The 19,983-nt window shown below is 43.8% G+C and overlaps 1 protein-coding gene across 4 annotated transcripts in view; it reads left to right on the forward strand.

Annotated features, from left to right (window-relative positions):
* UTRN (utrophin) overlaps positions 1-19,983 on the forward strand; it is a 583,727-nt gene that overhangs the window by 544,293 nt on the left and 19,451 nt on the right. For all 4 annotated transcript variants that reach the window (XM_084623224.1, XM_084623225.1, XM_084623226.1 and 1 more), the window contains 2 exons: positions 6,835-6,993; positions 7,423-7,666. In XM_084623224.1, coding sequence (XP_084479350.1) covers positions 6,835-6,993; positions 7,423-7,666 — 403 coding nt within the window. The remainder of the gene's footprint in view (positions 1-6,834; positions 6,994-7,422; positions 7,667-19,983) is intronic.

Below are 19,983 nucleotides of genomic sequence, written 5' to 3' on the forward strand. Positions count from 1 at the left end.
ACGTGAGATGCACCTCTCTTAAATTTGACCTTCCTGCAGCCCATTTTTACACCTTAGTGCTGTCATTCTGCTAAATGGCACAGGCACTAAACACTACAGTGCAGTCTTATAACTTCTCCATCTTCATGATCCTGATTTTGAATCAAAGTAAGCTGAAAATCTACAGTGGAATAACTACTGAAAAAGGCTGAGGAGTTGATTTTGATTCTCTGCTTTTAGAGGTTGTTGCCTACCGTCCCCTATCAGTTCTGGAAAAGAAAGTGTAATGGATTCGCAATATCAAAATGTTTGTTTGCCAGAGTGCATTTGCTGCTTCCTTGTCTTGTAGGCCATTCTGTCATCATGAAACCCTGAATTAAAACTCCGGTGCCACTAATAGATCTATCTTAATTACTGTCATGAGATTTGTTAGTGCAGACACAAGGTCCTGCCTTTCAGACCAATAATTTAGTGAGGCAGACAGAAGGTTGAGGGAGAGATACATAGCAAAGATTCATCTTTTCCTTAAGTAGATTTCTTCCTTTATCTGGTGTTCATTGAACAGGAATGTTATCTGTAAGAATGTGCCGCTTATAATGGACAAATCAATACTTCCAATCTTTGTCCTCTGTATTCCATGTGAGGTAGCCACAGTGAGAGAGAAGGGGAGAAAATCTCTTGTCCTGAATGAATATGATTGTAGAGTTCGAAATAAAAAAAAAATTAGTAGTTTTTTTTATCAGTTTGTATTTATCTGTTGCAGTCACAGCAGCTAGTAGCAGTACCATGAGGGTTCTGTCAGACATTATCATTTGTAAATTTCATTTTTCAGTGTCTTATAAATGTTATGCAAAAATTCACAGATTATCACGTCATGCCAGAAATGACAGAACAGGACTTTAACATATAAGAATTCAGCTTTGGGAGCACTTTTTAAAAAAGTTCTATTTTAGACGTCAGTGCTTAATGAATAAATTTGTAATTTAGACAGTGCTTTTTTGGTATCTATTTAAAAACTAATTCAAGTAGCCAAAATAGAAATATTTTACTTCGTGTATCACCTGAACTTTTCACAAAAACGTCTCTCTCTCACCATAAGGATGTCTCTGCACTTCGAAATGATGCCATTCGTTCACAACAGCCCTGAAGAAATAGTTGCACTCATCAGTTAAATGAATGTTTTAGACCATCTTTTTTAAAAACAAAAAACAAAAAACTTGATTTCACAATGTTCTGTCTCTTCGGTCTGGTTCAGTGCTGTGTTGTGGCACTCGCTTCTCACCTGAAGAGTGAGGCTAGAATTGCCAGCATTTCTCAGTATGTCCAAGAACATGCCGCTTTGAGTGGGGTGATTCTGTATGGCTTCCAGGATTTTAAGAAGCACAAGTTCATGGGTCCAGATCTAATGCATCCAAGGATGCTGAGGGAGTTAGCTAGTATGATTGCAGAGCCATTGGCCATTATCTTTGAAAAGTCGTGGTGATTGGGGGAGGTCCCAGAGGATTGGAAAAAGGCAAATATAGTGCCCATATTTTAAAAAGGGGGAAAAAGAACCTGGGGAACTACAGACCAGTCAGCCTCACTTCAGTCCCTGGCAAAATCATGGAGCAGGTCCTCAAGGACTCCATTTTGAAGCACTTGGAGAAGAGGAAGGTGATCAGGAACAGTCAACATAGATTCACCAAGGGCAAGTCATGCCTGACCAACCTGGTTGCCTTCTATGATCAGATAACTGGCTCTCTGGATATGGGGAAAGTGGTGGATGTGATATATCTTGACTTTAGCAAAGCTTTTGATACGGTCTCCCACAGTATTCTTGCCAGCAAGTTAAAAAAGTATGGATTGGATGAATGGACTATAAGGTGGATAGAAAGCTGGCTAGATTGTCAGGCTCAATGGGTAGTGATCAACAGCTTGATGTGTAGTTGGCAGCTGGTATCAAGCGGAGTGTCCCAGGGGTCAGTCCTGGGGCCGGTTTTGTTCAACATCTTTATTAATTGCACTCTCAGCAAGTTCACAGATGACATTAAAATGAGGGGAGTGGTAGATATGCTGGAGTATAGGGATAGGGTCCGGAGTGACCTAGACACATTGGAGGGTTGGGCCAAGAGAAATCTGATAAAGTTCAACAGAGACAAGTGCAGAGCCCTGCACTTAGGAAGGAAGAATCCCATGCACCGCTACAGGCTGGGGACCAACTGGCTAAGCGGCAGTTCTGGAGTAAAGGACTTGGGGATTACAGTGAACAAGAAGCTGGATATGAGTCAGCAGTGTGCCCTTGTTGCCAAGAAGGCCAATGGCATATTGGGCTGCATTAGTAGGAGCATTGCCAGCAGATTAAGGGAAGTGATTATTCCCCGCTGTTCGGCACTGGTGAGGCTACACGTGGAGTACAGTTTTGGTCCCCCAACTACAGAAGGGATGTGGACAAATTGGAGAGAGTCCAGCGGAGGGCAATGAAAATGATTAGGGGGCTGGGGCACATGACTTACGAGGAGAGGCTGAGGAAACCAGGGTTATTTAGTCTGCAGAAGAGAAGAGTGAAGGGGGGTTCCAAAGAGGATGGAGCTAGGCTGTTCTCAGTGGTCGCAGATGACAGAACAAGAAGCAATGGTCTCAAGTTGCAGTGCAGGAAGTCCAGGTTGGATATTAGGAAACACTATTTCACTAGGAGGGTGGTGAAGCACTGGACTGGGTTACCTAGGAAGGTGGTGGAACCTCCATCCATAGAGGTTTTTAAGGCCCGGCTTGACAAAACCTTGGCTGGGATGATTTAGTTGGTGTTGGTCCTGCTTTGAGCAGGGAATTGGACTAGATGACCTCCTGAGGTCTCTTCCAACCCTAATATTCTATGATTCTATTCTATGAAGCCCTACAAATATTCTAGGGCTTTATGCAACATCATAATTTCCCTTGAAATACACTTAAGCAATAATCTTAGTTATAACTGGAGAATATTTTTAAGGTGGATAAAGGAAGAACATGGGCAAGCTACTGCAGTTTTTCACTAATGTTTTAGGATCTGCTCTAAAGTCCATTGAGGTCAATAAAAAGATTCCCACTGGTCTTTGAATCAGGCCTTTAGTTTGTAACTAGGTTATTGGAAAAGAAGCAATTATGAGTTTCACTGAGTTATGAAAGTAGCTGGGAGAAGAAAGGACAAAGGGGCTTGTTTTTGTAGGTATAAGAAAAATGAAAAAACAACCTGCACATTGATCTCTTTCTACCCCTGCCAACAGTGTTAATCAATAAGGCTAAGATTTTGTCATGCATATTTTTAGTAAAAGTCAGACAGGTCACAGGCAATAAAGAAAAATTCACTGGACCCCGTGACCTATTCGTGACTTTTACTAAAAATATGCATGACAAAATGGAGAACTATGGGGTCCTCACACCAACCCGAAGGGCCCGGCTCTGAGCTTGCGGCTTCCCCCCACTGCCCATGGGTCCAAGCTCAGGGCACCGCCACCGCCCATGGCTGCTCCAAATTCCGGGACATCCCTGCTGCCCTGCCGCCCACAACAGCTGGGAGCTGTGGGGTCCATCCGCGATGGCAAGGAGCTCCTGGGGGCCCCACTGCCCAGTGTCCAGGAGCTCTGAGGCATCCCTGCACCAGTTGAGAGATTATTACACAAAACAGGAGCATAGAGGAAGGAGCTTCTCATCTCTATTCTGTTTTTAATTCTTGTAACATAAATGAATGCACGTGGACTGAAACAGCATGAATTGAAACAATTGACAGGACTGTCACATGATATAGGTGGAATTGGTGGTTTTTCACTTTGGGTTACTTAACATATAAGTATTTGATAAAACCCCCAAACTTTCATACCTAAATGACAAGAAGTAAATCCAGCTAGAGTCAAGAAGCAGAAGCCCACGTAACAGCTTATAGTGAGTAGTTTACTTATACTCAAGCAGAGAAATATTGGAGATATTTCCATTTTACTCTAACATAGGAACTAGTGTACAGGAAGACGTACCGGAAGCAAATACTCAATGAGCTTACACCAGTCACTTAGTAGAAGTGATCCTCTAATAAAGAGCAGAAAACTACTGCATACATTTGTGGATATTTTGGCACTGTCTCTAGGAGGTTACCTAATAGCAGTGGTCTTTTGCACAGATTTTGCTGTGTATGCAGTGAGCTATCAGGAAAGTCCTTGCCTCAGCAGTGTACCCAGTTAAAGAAGGTTTAACATACATACACACTCAGTTTATGTTCATAATTCTCATTAGGGCTTATATACATTACCTAAATGCATTTGTGAGAATAGAGAATGCCCTTCATGATGATGACTTGATGTATCTTTGAGAAGTCATTGCCATCCATAAAGATGGCTTGTAATTCACATATATGAGTGTTTAATTCCTCTTGGTTACCAACCACCACAACTGTGGTTTGTCTCTCATCAAAGGAGTCTGCTTCTAAGCAGCTATTTTTTCAAATAATTAAAATGTGACTGTACATTTGAATGTTTTGGGATGAATGGTATTACATAAGTGTGTGTTGCTTATTGGCCCTATTCTATTAAAAAAAGGTCTCTTTAAATGTTCCATTACATTTGATATCAAAAATAAATATTTTCCACATAACCAGTTGTCATTTTAAGTATGTCCAGTATAGGGCATTGGCTCAGGTTACTTTTGGTTATGTCCATTGCACCATTAGTTGGATCAAGGAGTTATGGGTTAGTTCGTTGACGAAAAACTCATAACAAGAGATAAACGTTGTTGATGAGAAATAGTTTGTGTAGCAGGATGCTACTGTTTGTCTAAATTAGACCCAACAACGTTGTATGTTCATTTTTAAGAAAATAAATCACTTCCAAGTTCCTCAGAACAGCAAATATCTGTTTTAACTCCAATTAGTATTTTTATTATTTCATGAAAAGACTTCCAGTAAGTTTATTCCAAAATAGGTGTCTGAGTGGGACAAGGACTTCCCTCTTTGGGAAGACAGAGGTCAATACTAGGAGCATTTTGCAGAGGTTTTTTTGTAATAGCCTAAGACAGATGTTAGCATTAGAGTTCTCTCAGCCGTAGTTATGCTGGGTGAATTGTAATTGTTTCAATCAAAAATGGCAAAGAATTTATTATTCCTAATAAATGTCTAAAATGTAACCTTTAAATGAAAGAGTGTTGAAGACATGAATTAAGGAAAGAGATGGCTATACATTCAATAATAAATAGTTTATGGTTTAGTCTTTTTATCTTTCTGAATTATGGATTATTTTTAGAGGAATTGGTTTTTATTTTCACACACAGAACTTTCATCATATCTTTTTGCTGTTAACCATTTTCTCCCATGTAAAATAGCTGTACCACTCCCATCCTTATGGAAAAACACCAAAACAAAGAAAGAAAGAACACCCTCTACTGATTCCAAACTGTCCTCCTCGTGTGAAATCCTAGGCCCCACTGTAGTGGCAAAATACTCATTGACTTCAATGGACTAGGCTTTCACCTGTAGTGTCAAAACAGCCCTCTTTGCATCCACTGTCAGATTAGATTCAGCCTACCTCACAAGTCTTGTCCTCTCTTGTTCCCTGTCCCTTCCCTTTCTTCTCCCTATTCAGCACCTAGCGCTGTACCCTCCCACATTCTCAGGACATCTGGTGTAGGGAGTCTCTCCTCTGTGATTAGTTCCCATCTAGAATTTTCTTTCCATCTCTCTGTCTTTCACTCACTCTTTCACTTTCCCAGATGTTATCTCAAAACATATCTGTAGCTGTTAATGTGTTTCTCCCTGTGTGATTATTCATTCTTTAATTCTAGAGCATTTTGGGGTACAGTTGGTCTGATAGATGCTGTACAGAAGGAAGTATTACAGCTTTTGTTTGTAAGCCGATGTGTAAAGATTGGAATTTATCGAGAAAGTTCTCTAGCATTCAAGTTTTTTGTAGTTCAGCAGTTTCTCTTTAAAGAAGAGAATGAATTTAGAGTCTATCTTCTACCTCCTATCCATCTGAAGATTATTAGGGAGAAAAAGCAGGATTATTTAATAGACTTAGAAGTGGGGGGAAGGATGATGCATCTAGAAAAGCAGGTTCAGCCAAATAGTAATAGCCATTACTGGATCCCTCAGGTCCTCCATACCGCCTACCACAAGATAATTTCTGCTCTAGCCAGAAGGATCTAGCTACCTCCCTCAAAGAACCTGAGTATGTTGCCTATGTGAGAACCACAATCTTAAGAAATGGGGGAAAAGACCAATTTGTAACTTGTGTTTGTTATGCTTATAAAAACTTCACAGAATATTTTATAAGCATGTTTCCTCTTTAATGCCACAACCATTCCACTTTGCTAAGCACACAGTTCTTTCTGTATCTCTGATCTGTGACCATGCTAAGATATCTGTGAATATTCCCATCTATAATTTTTACTAGGATGTGAAACATATGTCTAGCATTTTCTCTCCCATCTCTCAAAGTACACTAGATGTCAGGTGTGTGTTGTTAAAATACACAACTGCTGCAAAAGACATCAAGGAGTAGTTGATTCTTTTTTTCTTTGTTTCTTTTAGAAGTATCACCAGCCATTGTGCTGTGTATGTGCATTTAAATTAAACTGGCTTTACACTAATACAGAACATCTGTCTTTTTCATGTGGATTTTTTAATCCTGCAGGATATTTATGCCGGGAGCAAGTCAGAAAAAATATGGATATGTATAGTTCACCCACACATAACTGACAGCTGTGTCCCAAACTCTTGGAGACCAACTTACCTCCGTGCCAGCCTTTTTTAAAAAGACAAACTTAGCAAAGCTGTTAGATCATTGGCTAATTTATACTTCCGGGGTATCAAGTACATTTACATGAGCTGTTTCCATCTGTGTTGCTTTGTTATTCTAGAGAGGATGAACATGCCCTCATCCAGCAGTACTGTCAAACTCTGGGAGGAGAGTCGCCTGTGAGTCAACCGCAGAGTCCTGCCCAAATCCTGAAGTCAGTGGAAAAGGAAGAACGGGGAGAGTTGGAGCGCATCATTGCCAACCTCGAGGAAGAGCAAAGGTTTTGTAATCTTCCGGTGCAGCGTCTGAACTGGCATTTCATTAACTCTGTTTTAATCGTGCACACACACTGCATAATCGTTGTTTGGACAAAATGAGAAAAGGAACTGAAATGGGCACTGAAGTCTCAGTTTCTGCTGAAAACCTGATCAGAGTTTTAGCTCTTCACAATGGCCCTTTGTAAGTTAAGTTGCTGGGCCTGTGATCAGACAGTCTAACAAAGTAGCAATTTCACTCCTCCTAGTTTGTGCTGCAGCTGTCTAATTTATCATACACTGGAAGCCTAGACTTTATCTTGGTATAAGGTACTTAGGCTCCAAAGATATAGATAATGAAAAGATGCACTGAATTAGGGGAAATATATTAAATTATGTTGTCATGTATGCTGCTATGAAATGTAATCTCCTTTTTCTCTTTATAATTGTATTAGGAGTCTCCAGGTGGAATATGAGCAGCTAAAGGAACAACATCTTCGGAGAGGAATAAACCCTCTTGCCTCCCCCCCAGACTCCATTGTATCGCCCCAGCACACTTCTGAAGATGCTGAGCTCATTGCTGAGGCCAAACTCCTAAGGCAGCACAAAGGTCGTTTGGAGGCCAGAATGCAAATATTGGAAGATCACAATAAACAGCTAGAATCTCAGCTTCACCGGCTACGGCAGCTGCTTGAGCAGGTACAATAAGTAGTGGCGCCCTCCGTCAACTTTCATGCTTGTGAGACGGCATTCATGTCGGCGTTGAATTTTTTTGCATTCAATGCAAATGCATTAAATGTTTTGTGGACATTTCTCCCTTTATTAGCTTACTCTGTTGCCTTCAGTTTTATTGATGGTCTGGAAAAGGGTGTGTATTTTTCTACCTTCAGTTATAAATATATTTGCGATAGCAAAAAACAAAATTTGAAGCAAAATGATACTTCAAAAATCCCCCATTGATAAAACCTGTCACATGGGGCAATTAAAACATTTTCTATCCCTAAAACTGCCAGTTTTGGCACCCTCCTGCCAATAACCAAATAATCATCCGGCATGTTCAGCATGCTAATAATATGGCTGGCGTTCTTCCTTCCTTCCTTCCTTCCAAGAGCTCAAGGCACTTTTGACATCTATGAAAATTTCAGAACTACTTAAATAACAAAAATAAGTGCAGCAATTTTCTCAAAACAAATAAAAAAGTGAGGAAAAAAATCCATCTCCCTCTTCAGCCAGTGGGCCCAGCCACACAATATACCTGCCTCGCCCATATCTCTCTGCTCCTTATCACTCCTTCCCCAAAAGCTTGGTCTGGCTTTTAAAGTTGGGCACTGCACCATTGCTCAGAATTATGATGATAGAGAGGACGAAGAGGTTTGTCTCGCAGGCAGTGAAGAAATTAATTCCTAAGGAAAGTGGGGAAAACTAGACAATTCCTTTACCAAGTCTTTTGAGTAACACATATATACATCTGGTATGTGCAGTAAAATGATGGTGTAGCTACAACTGAAAGTTGCAGTAGAGAAACCTACCTCTTTCTTGAAAATGCCAATAACTATGGGGTGGGTTTTTTGACAGTCTTGTTTAGGTACAGAAAAAGCTGGCTTTTAAGCATTGTTTTGATTGCACTGTTTTGGATCTGGGAACTTGAGAAATTTGCAGAGATGGTACATCACTTTTGCCTTCTAGATCACCAGTTCTGATCAATCCTAGTTCAATGTGACAAATATTCCCTGACACAGGTGGGCCAAGTGTGTGGTCTTAGTCCAGTTCTGAATGAACCTGTTGGCCATATCAGATCAAACGGACATCACACTTGGCATTCTATTCTATTCTATTTTATTCTATTCTATTATTAACACCTAAGAACTAATTCATACCCTTGTTGACAGTCCTGGAAGAAAGGTCAAGAAATAAACAGTTCCAAAGACTGAGCTACTCTCTCATCTCTGCAGGTAGTCTCCCCTTGCGGACTCGGGGCAGGCCTTGGTCCCAAGGGTTCAAACCCTGCAAGTCCTGCAATAAGCCCATGCCAATGGGTGACCTCCACAACGCTTGTCTAAAGTGTCTGGGGGAGGTGCACCAAGCCAATAGATGCAGGATTTGAAAAGGGTTTCGCCTTAGAACAAAAAAGGAGCCGGACTTCCATTTAAAGCAGCTCCTTCTGGAGGTGGCACTGAGACCGCAATCCGCCTCGGCACAGCAAGACCCGGCCCAGAGTTCATCCGTGCAGAGCGCTCCAGCATCCGTGGCAGAAGCAGCACTGCGGAAAGATGCTGAGCTCAGAAACCCGCGGCACCGCCACTCCCCAGCACCGAAGTCGGTGGGAACTGTCCCATACCCTAGCGACATGGAAGCAGGTTAGGAGCTGATCTCCACCTTCAAGACCCACTCCTTCAGAGCTGGCCAATGGAGCACGTCCCAGGGAGGAGGTCCCAGCGCCGAGGGCTTTGATGCCAGCACTGTCGACTTCAGCCCCACAAAGGGGACCGTTGAATCCGGTGCCATTGGACTCCCCAAGCCATGTGGTGGAAGAGATGGGGCTACCATCCACCCCAGGCACCTTTGAAGCCTTGAGGGATCTCACTGCCATGATGGCACTGCAGTACCCGGCTCTCCGCGACAAGCCTCCAGCGCCACCAAAGGCAGCACCATCCCAAGGCAAGCCAGCGATGTTGCATCCGCCTGCATTTCCAAGGCACCGCTCTCCGGTATCGACAAGAAGGCACCACTCTGAGTCGCGGCACTGATCCATCTCACCACGCCGCTCGGACTCGCAGCACCGGTCGGACTAGCGGCACTGCTCACCATCCTGGCACAGATCCCTGTCTTGGGAGAAGTACCATTCTTGGCACCGGTCAAGGTCTCAACCTTTGCAGCAGGAAGGTCTATTCTACCAGAGGCTTACAGCTCCAGGATTGCTAATCAGCAGGCATCCTGAGCAGATACAGCTTCAACTTCTGGAACTCCATGCAAAAATATAGGGAACTGTTACCCTCAGAATCCCGGAAGGAGTTTGGGACTATTGTTGAGGAGGGCAAGGCAGTAGCATGGACCTCTTTACAGTCCTCACTGGATGCTGCAGACTCAGTGGTGTGCACCTTGTCCTCCAGTATAGCCATGAGGAGACGCTCATGACTGCAGGCCGCAGATCTGCCACCTGAGGTTCAGCAGACCCTCCAGGACCTGCCCTTTGATGGGGCGGGATTATTTGCAGCCCAAACTGACTCCAGGCTGCATAGCCTAAAAGACTCAAGGGGTACAAGACATGTTAAGCAAGAGATGTTAAGGGTAACAAGAAGGGTTTCTTCAGGTATGTTAGCAACAAGAAGAAAGTCAAGGAAAGTGTGGGCCCCTTACTGAATGAGGGAGACAACCTAGTGACAGGATGTGGAATAAGCTAATATACTCAATGCTTTTTTTGCCTTTGTCTTCACGAACAAGGTCAGCTCCCAGACTACTGCACTGGGCAGCACAGCATGGGGAGGAGGTGACCAGCCCTCTGTGGAGAAACAAGTGGTTCGGGACTATTTAGAAAAGCTGGACGAGCACAAGTCCATGGGGCCGGATGCGCTGCATCCAAGAGTGCTAAAGCAGTTGGCGGATGTGATTGCAGAGCCATTGGCCATTATCTTTGAAAACTCATGGCAATCAGGGGAAGTCCCTGACGACTGGAAAAAGGCTAATGTAGTGCCCATCTTTAAAAAAGGGAAGAAGGAGGATCCTGGGAACTACAGGCCAGTCAGCCTCACCTCAGTCCCTGGAAAAATCATGGTCCTCAAGGAATCAATTCTGAAGCGCTTAGAGGAGAGGAAAGTGATCAGGAACAGTCAGCATGGATTCACCAAGGGCAAGTCATGCCTGACTAATCTAATTGCCTTCTATGATGAGATAACTGGCTCAGTGGATGAGGGGAAAGTGGTGGACGTGTTGTTCCTTGACTTTAGCAAAACTTTTGACACGGTCTCCCACAGTATTCTTGCCAGCAAATTAAAAAAGTATGGATTGAATGAATGGACTAGAAGGTGGATAGAAAGTTGGCTAGATCGTTGGGCTCAATTGGTAGTGATCAGTGGTTCCATGTCTAGTTCGCAGCCAGTATCAAGTGGAGTGCCCCAAGGGTCGGTCCTGGGGCCGGTTTTGTTCAATATTTTCATAAATGATCTGGAGGATGGTGTGGATTGCACCCTCAGCAAGTTTGCAGATGACAATAAACTGGGAGGAGAGGTAGATACTCTGGAGGGTAGGGATAGGATACAGGGGGCCCTAGAGAAATTAGAGGATTGGGCCAAAAGAAATCTGATGGGGTTCAACAAGGACAAGTGCAGAGTCCTGCACTAAGGACGGAAGAATCCCATGCACCACTACAGACTTGGGACCGAATGGCTTGGCAGCAGTTCTGCAGAAAAGGACCTAGGGGTTACAGTGGACCAGAAGCTGGATATGAGTCAACAGTGTGCCCTTGTTGCCAAGAAGGCCAATGGCATTTTGGGATGTATATGTAGGGGCATTGTCAGCAGATCGAGGGACGTGATCATTCCCCTCTATTCGACATTGGTGAGGCCTCATCTGGAGTACTGTGTCCAGTTTTGGGCCCCACACTACAAGAAGGATGTGGAAAAATTGGAAAGAGTCCAGCGGAGGGCAACAAAAATTATTAGGGGACTGGAACACATGACTTATGAGGAGAGGCTGAGGGAACTGGGATTGTTTAGTCTGCGGAAGGGAAGAATGAGGGGGGATTTGATAGCTGCTTTCAACTACCTGAAAGGGGGTTCCAAAGAGAATGGCTCTAGACTGTTCTCAGTGGTAGCTGATGACAGAACAAGGAGTAATGGTCTCAAGTTGCAGTGGGGGAGGTTTAGGTTGGATATTAGGAAAAACTTTTTCACTAGGAGGGTGGTGAAACACTGGAATGCATTACCTAGAGAGGTGGTGGAATCTCCTTCCTTAGATATTTTTAAGGTCAGGCTTGACAAAGCCCTGGCTGGGATGATTTAGTTGGGGATTGGTCCTGCTTTGAGCAGGGGGTTGGACTAGATGACCTCCTGAGGTCCCTTCCAACCCTGATATTCTATGATTCTATGGTACGCTCAAGTCGCTAGGAGTGTACACCCCGGCTACTCAGCAGAAACATTTTAAACCACAGCCTCCTCAATGTCCCTACCAACCTCGTCCTAGGCAGGATTTTTCTAGGAAGTGCTGTAGAAATGGCAGACGGAAGCTGTCCCAGCCCTCATCCACTCAGGGCTAGGCGTGCACCTCTTTGGGTTCTAAGCAGGCCTTTTGAAGGTGTAACTGGGGACGGTGTGTCAGACTATGGACCGGGTCCTCAACCCTGTTTTCTGAACCGTCTATCTCACTTCTACTGTGCTTGGTCCCAAATAACATCAGATTGCTGGGGTTTCGCTTGGTAAAAGTGGACTATTCTCTCCAATTTTGCTTCTCCCCTCCCTCCCACTCCTCCTTCCCCATCCATTTTTAGGGACTCTTCTCACAAGCAACTCCTTATCCAGGAGGCGCAGGTGCTTCTCGCTGCAGGGGCAATGGAGGAGGTTCCTCAGGAGCTAAAGGGAAAGGTTGTTATTTCCTAATCCCCAAAGCCAAAGGGAGTCTCAGACCCATTCTAGATGTGTGGGGTCTCAACAGATTCATGGTGAAGCTGAAGATCCGCATGGTCTCCCTGAACTCGATCATCCCCTCTCTGGATCTGGGAGACAGTTTTGCCGCCTTCAGTCTCCAGGACACACACTTTCATATATCCATTCATCCTGTTCTCAGACGATACCTCAGTTTTGTGGTCAATAACAACCACTTCCAGTTTACAGTTTTCCTCTTTGGCCTGTCCACAGCTCCTCGGGTAGTGACCAAGTGCATATCAGTCATTGCCGACTTCCTTCGCTGGAGGCAGGTAACTCAACAACTGGCTGCTCCGGGGGTACTGCAGGGACCAGGTAGAAGTACAGATATGTATCCACGCTCATCAGGTAGAGCCTTCTTCTTAACAAGAGCAAGTCGACCCTGATACCAACTCAAAGGGTAGAGTTTATCAGGGCAGTGCGGGACTCAGGTTGTGCCAGAGCATTCCTGCTGAAGACCCATTTTCTAACTATCTCAGACTCCATTTAAGGTCTCCGATGGTACCCTACCACCACACCAAGGGCCTGCCTAAGACTACTCGATCACATGGCATCTTGTACATATGTGGTACAGCATGCCAGGATGCATCTCAGACCTCTCCAAATTTGGCTTGCGTCACCGTACTGCCCGGGATGCAACAGTCTGGACTCTGTGGTCACTCTTCCAGGTCATGTCCTCCAGCCCATGGGCTGGTAGTTCAACCAACAAGACACGTCCCTGGTAACAGACATGTTGGCGTGGGAGTGGGGCGTACACCTGGGGGACCTTCAGATGCTGGGCCTCTGGTCTCAAGATGAGCTCTCGCTCCACATCAACTTCAAGGAGCTGAGAGTGGTTCAATTAGCGTGCCAGACCTTCCAGGTCCACTTGAGTGGTCAATGTGTGGGAGTCAGGATGGACACCACAACTGCAATGTTTTGCATAAACAAGCAGGGTGGCGCCCATTCCTCTCCCCTCTCTTGGGAAGCCCTCCAGCTGTGGGAGTTCTGCATAGCCCCCACTATTCATTTGGAGGAGACGTATTTCCCAGGATCACAGAACGAGTTATCGTACTACCTCAGCTGATCTTTCCACAACCACGAGTGGTCCATCTGGCCAGGTGTCATCTTCACCATCTTCCAGAGGTGGGAAACACCCCATATCGATCTCTTCACCACTCAGAGCAACAGGAAGTGCCCGAGGCTCTGCTCCTTCCAGAGCCAGGGCTCCCTTGCAGACGCCTTCCTCCTCCTTCCTTCGGCAAGGAGGGTCTCGGAGCTCAGGGCCCTCACCTCTGACCTTCCATACACAGTCTTCTTCAAGGACAAGGTGCAGCTCAGGCCTCACCCGCCTTTCCTTCCAAATGTTGTGTCCCAATTTCACTCCAACCAGGGCATTTTTCTGCTGGTGTTTTACCCTAAACCTCATGTGACCAGCCAAGAGCAATGGCTCCACTCTCAGAATGTTCGATGAATGCTTGCTTTTTACATCTAACGCACAAAGCTGTTCCAAAAGTCGAACTAGCTATTCGTGGTGGTAGCAGACGTATGAAAGGTCTCCCGATCTTGTCCTAGAGGATCTCATTGTGGATTACCTCCTGCATCCGCACCTGCTATGAATTAACCAACGTTCCAGCCCCGGCTTTCCATGGCCCATTACACGAGGGCGCAGGCCTCATTGACAATGTTCCTGGCCCACGTGCCAATTCAGGAAATCTGCAGGGCGGAAGCTTGGTCCTCTGTGCACACATTTGCCGCTCTCTATGCCGTAACCCAGCATGCTAGAGATGATGCAGCCTTCAGCAGAGCAGTGCTCCAATCTGTTGTTCCATAATTATGACCCCACCTCCGAGGTAGGGCTTGGGAGTCACCTTACTGGAATTGGTATGAGCAAGCACTCGAAGAAGAAAAAACAGTTACTCACCTTCTCACTGTCTGTCATTCTTCGAGATGTGTTGCTCATATTCATTCCAGACCCATGCACCTTTCCCTCTGTCGGAGTAGCTGGCAAGAAAGAACTGAGGAAGCACCAGGTCGGCAGGGTCATTTATTGAGTGCCATAGAGGCGCCACTCCAGGGGGTTCCACAACTGACCCGGTGGGTGCTGCTAGGGGAAAAACTTTCCGACGACTGTGCACGTGGCACGCACACACCTATTTGGAATGGATACGAGCAACACATCTCGAAGAAAACAGTTACAAGGAGGTGAGTAACTGTTTCTTCCTCTCTGTGGTCCATCTAGTCCAGTATCTTGAGATGACAGTAGCCATTACCTGGTGCTTCAGGGGAAGGTTTTTAAAACCTCCTTGAAAGGTGGTTGTGCAGTAACATGCTCATCAGGGAAGTTTCTGTTGAACTGCAGATAGTTAATAATTAGCTTGCATCCTAAAGTATGAGGGTTTACATTCCTTAAAACTCTTTATTCCGTCCAATATAACTGTGGATATTCTTATTGTGTGTATATATAATTGTGTAATCCTTTTGGAATCCTCATAAGCTCTTTTTCTCAATAATATCATTTGGCAGTTAAGGTGAATTCTGTGTTGTGCAAAAAAAAAAAAATTGTAGCAGCTTTGGCTTTTAATTTTATTGAGTGTCCCCTGGTTCTTTCTAACTGGGTAAATGGAAGAGCACAATTCACCTTCACTCTACATTTCATTATTTTAAACTCATCTATCATGTCGCCTCTTCTCTGACATAAATAGCTCTAATTTTCCTTTGTCTTCATATGGGAGCTATTTGATGCTTCTAATCATTGTGGCTGCCCTTTTCCAGGCCATTTCTCTTTCTGCTCTACCCTTCTTGAGGTGGGGTGGTCAGAAACTGAGTGCCATATTCAAGGAGCGGGTGTACCGCTGGTTTACATAACATTCTCCATAGTTTTTGGTATGCCTTTCTAAGTACACGCCTAATATCTAGTTTGCTTTTTTACCCACTACTACACACTAAACAGATGTTTTTAGTGAGTTGTCTACAATTACACCTTGGTCTTTTTCCTCAGATTCACTTAGAGCACATCAGTGTTTATGAATAATTCCAGTTGTACTTTCAAGGGTGCATTTCTTTGCTTTATTTTATATGAAAGATCATTAATGCATTTATCATCACCACTGGTCCTAGTGTGGATCCTTGGGACACCTCACTATTAACCTTCTTCCATACTGACCATTTATTCCTACTTTGTTTTCTGTCTCTTAGCCAATTTCTAATCCATGACAAACCTTTGCCTTCAACGCTGTCCCTTCTTTCTTTTCTTGTGAGGGATTTTATCAAAGCTTTTTGAAAGTCCAAATAAATTTTATTTATTGCTTTTTCTTTAATTTTATTGACTTCCTTAAAGAAATCTGTTTAAAGATATGTGATTTAAGAGATCATTTTTCATCACTGATGAGATGGATGGTTAGCTGATTGTCACAATGTTTCTTTATAATAATCACTAGTATTAGTCTGAAAATACTGTCCTATTTACAGTAATTTTTTTGCCATCACTGGCATTTCTCATCATCTGTTTGTTCCTGTCTTCTGTCAGCTGCAAGACCGTCTTTTCTCACTCAGCTGCCTAGTTACAGTGGGTAACCTCATGATCGTTGTTTGGGATAATAACCTGTCAATGAATCTAAAAGCACTGGTACGTCTTTCTCCAGTAGATGCAGAGTGGGTGGCTCTACGTACAGATGTGTGGGGAGCAAACTCGTAAAACTTAAAAACTGTCCTGCCATAACAGTCTGATCTGTATTTGAGAGCGTTGAAGGAAATTCTTTAGGGAACAAACGTAGCAGACATATGCATGCACTCTCTCATATACACACACGCTGTCATGTTTGTCTGTCTGTTTGATTATAGTGCCAAACATGGAGATGAAACAGAACTGGCATGTGACAGTTTTGACACCGACATGTTAATTGTAAAGAGGAGACATAAAAAAGTTATTTTCTTTTCCGTCTTCATCTCCTTTAGAAACTACAGGTTCCATGCCACACAAACAGGCTCTAGGTTTTTTGCCGCCCCAAGCTCAGGTGGGGCTGGGGCTCACAGGCGGCGCTGGAAGCGGAGGGAGTGACGTCACCTTTTCCCAGCGCCTGCAGGGGCTTTGCCCCCTCCCCCGCCTGGCCGCGCCGACAAGCCCCGATATAAGGGGTGGCACAAGGCAGCGCAGCAGCCAGTGCACAGATGCGGTGGCGCGGCCCCGGCAGGACTCGTCCTCTCCTCCCCAGGTAGCGGCTGGACCCTCGCAGCTCAGCATCCCGGGGCTGGGGCTTCCCCTTCCCACTGAGGCCAGGGGTGCGGCGCCTTCGCCCCGTCTAAGTGGTGCAGCTCCAAGAGCGCAACTGCCCCCCGCAAAAAAGGGTGGCCGGATGCCGCCCCTGGAAATGTGCCACCCCAAGCACCTGCTTGCTTTGCTGGTGCCTCAAGCCAGTCCTGCACTCAAAAACAAGACCCTGTTACTAGGGACGTTACAAATCTGTACTTTACAGATCTGTGGTGATTCTTTCCTACTTGACTAATCTACTGAACAGAGGTTTCATATGGGACCTGATTCTGCACTATTGAAGTCAATGGGAGCTTGCCAGTTACTTCAGTAGGCACAGGATTAGACCATAAGGAGGAGCAGGGGTAGAGTACAGCTCCCCCTCTTTTTGCCAAAAAGCAGAGAGCTAACTTCCCTCATTCTCCGACTAGTGGAGTAAGGATGTACCTAGCAAAGAAATCTGAGGTGGGTGCAGGACAAGGAAGCTGATGCCTGGCTGACTTTTCCTGTGGCTCCTTTTCTTTCCCACCAGTGGATGGAAAAGCAACAGCAGCTGACAAGGGAAGAAGAGAGAGTTTCTTATACACTTCCTAGCCTCTAAACACTGCCAGCTTCCTCTTGAGGGAAGACAGTTGCATGGGACATAGAGAGGTTGTTCAAAATCTATTTTGAAGTGTCTACTAAAATGTAGAAAATTGCTTCAGAATTTCAGAGTTCTCTGGAGAAGAGCCTGCCTGCACCTCCTCTCTTTATTTGTTTGTAGATTAAAATGATTTTGGATTGGGGAGCAAAATGCGCACATGCTCATACTACTTTTGTTTTTTCTGGATTTTATTTGTCCAGCAACATGGCACAAAGCAGCCCCAGTGCAGGGGAAAGTCTCGGCCTATTTTCTTATCTCATTTGGTATAATGTTGCTGCCTGCCTCGTTTTGAATGTGTGCCTGAACTTTTCTGTGATACGTGTGTGTGTGGTTGACATGGGAGAAAGTAGACTGCTTAGTGTTATGCTAGTGAGCTCTAGTAGGTAGAGCATTTACTGGGAGTCAGGACTCCTGGGTTCTCAGCTCTGACACTGACCCATTGTGTAGTCTTGGGCAAGACACTTTCAGTTTCGGTATCAGCAAAATGGGGATATGATATTTTAAAAAAAAAACTGAGATCCTCAGGTTGAAGGAGCTATATGGATGGATTGATTTATTTACATATATACTGGATCAAGGCTGGTATGCTGTTTCTAGTATCTGATTCTTCAGAGAAGGCAAAATAATTTATCTGGCCAGTTGTGTAGTCCTAGATTCTTTCTTGCCCTCTGCAACAATCATTTGAAGTGTGAGATTTGATGATCCTTTTTGGCATAGCCACCCTTATTAAAGTGTGCATGCATGAAATGTTACTGGTTATAAAATTATACAGGCTTGTTTTAAAATCCAGCTGCAATATTTGATTCTCACCTCCTGTGGCAATGAATTCTGTAGGCTGACTACAGACTATGTGGAGTACAGTAGCATCTCCTTTTATTTGTTTTAAATTTAACTGCCGTTGAATTCACCAAGCAAGCTCCTTGTTCTCATGCTGTGAAATGGCATAATTAAGAGGAAATAATCTGTTTTCACCACTACCTCTAAATCCCTCAAGATCTCCTTTCTATCCTAATTAATCTTGGTTTTGTAATCTCTCACCAGGCTTAATTCAGTTTATCTGTATGTGAAATTTGAAAGTGTTGATTGCTATAGTATTGCTTTGTATGAAGTCCAGACATAACTCTGATCCTCTTCCTTACCCTTCTCTGCACCTTTTTGTTCACAGTTACAGCTGTAAGGTGAGGTGACCAAAACTAGCCAGGGTTCTAGCAACTTTGAGAATTCAAATGTTCTCTCTCTTACTAATCTCAGTCCACCTGTTAGATAGGTAGGCAGCTGCCATGCCACTGACCTCAGATTTGTTCTAGAAGAAGCAGTCTGTCTTGACCTTTAATCTCTGTGCCACAGCAGTTCTAGGCTTTTCCCAAGTTGAGACTAGCAGCTGTACGAAATTGTCTGTGACAGCTTTCTCACTACCTTGGTCTTCACTATTTTAAGAACAACAAAAACTCATTTTATCTGGATTCTCTAGTTAGATTTGAGCTTGAAGTTGAATGGCAAGTGACTTAACTACACAACAGTCAGCCACCATGCCTGTGAACTTCTTGATAATAAAACACCTGGAGATCCTGAAAGCATTTCTATGTCTCCGCTGAATATAGACTTGTGCTCCTTGATTTATGCTGTGTACTCATAATGTCATAATGAAAGAAAAGTGACGTTTGGAGAAGGGAAAAACAGCTTTGTTAAAGTGCTCAATGGAATATTTCTTTCTATTGTATATGGAGGGGAAGGCAAACTCACATCGTCAAACAATTTCTAGGTATCTTTTAGCTAGAAATTGTCTGAGGAAATTAAATGTTTCACTTAAGGCTGTTTGAGCTGGAAAGGAGAGCAGGGTTTTTCAGTGAAGGAGTTATGTTTTTCCATCTTTTTCCTACTCCCTGCATTGATTTAACATCATTCTTAGTCATTCTAAATACTTTTTCAGTCTTAAGTTTTAAAAGTCAGAATGTTAAACAGTAATTGTTTCCACTTTAGTCCTAAAATAATATTCTTTAAAATAATTTCTGTGGCTGCTTTTTCCAGGTTTAATTAAATAACATGGAAGATGAGTAATTTGCATTCAGCAGCATACATGATAACAGTGGTTAAGGTTGCAAACCTACGCAAACACCTGTTGTCACATACTCATAGCTTCCCAAAATATTTAACTCTGGAGCTGGAATTTTCCATGACTAGTCTCTTCCTCAAAATGAATTTTTTTAGGAATGTTTGAACAAACTCAAAAATATCAGAAGGGATTTATGTTACATTGAACCAACAGTTTGATCTTTTTACATTTTATGTGTATTTGTGTGTGTATGCACAAGAATTGTGCATATATCTAGATATAGATATATAGATATAGTGTGTGTGTATGTACACATATACATATACTCAAACTAAATACAACCAACATTTTAGAAATAACTTCTGACTAGGTGCCTCAATCTTTAGGTCACCAACATGAGTCACCTAGGACTTGATTTTCATCACTGCTGAGCCCCCATTGATTTTAAGTAGTTTT

This window comes from Lepidochelys olivacea, assembly GCF_965140295.1.
Source record: "Lepidochelys olivacea isolate rLepOli2 genome assembly, chromosome: 3".
NCBI lineage: Eukaryota > Metazoa > Chordata > Testudines > Cheloniidae > Lepidochelys > Lepidochelys olivacea.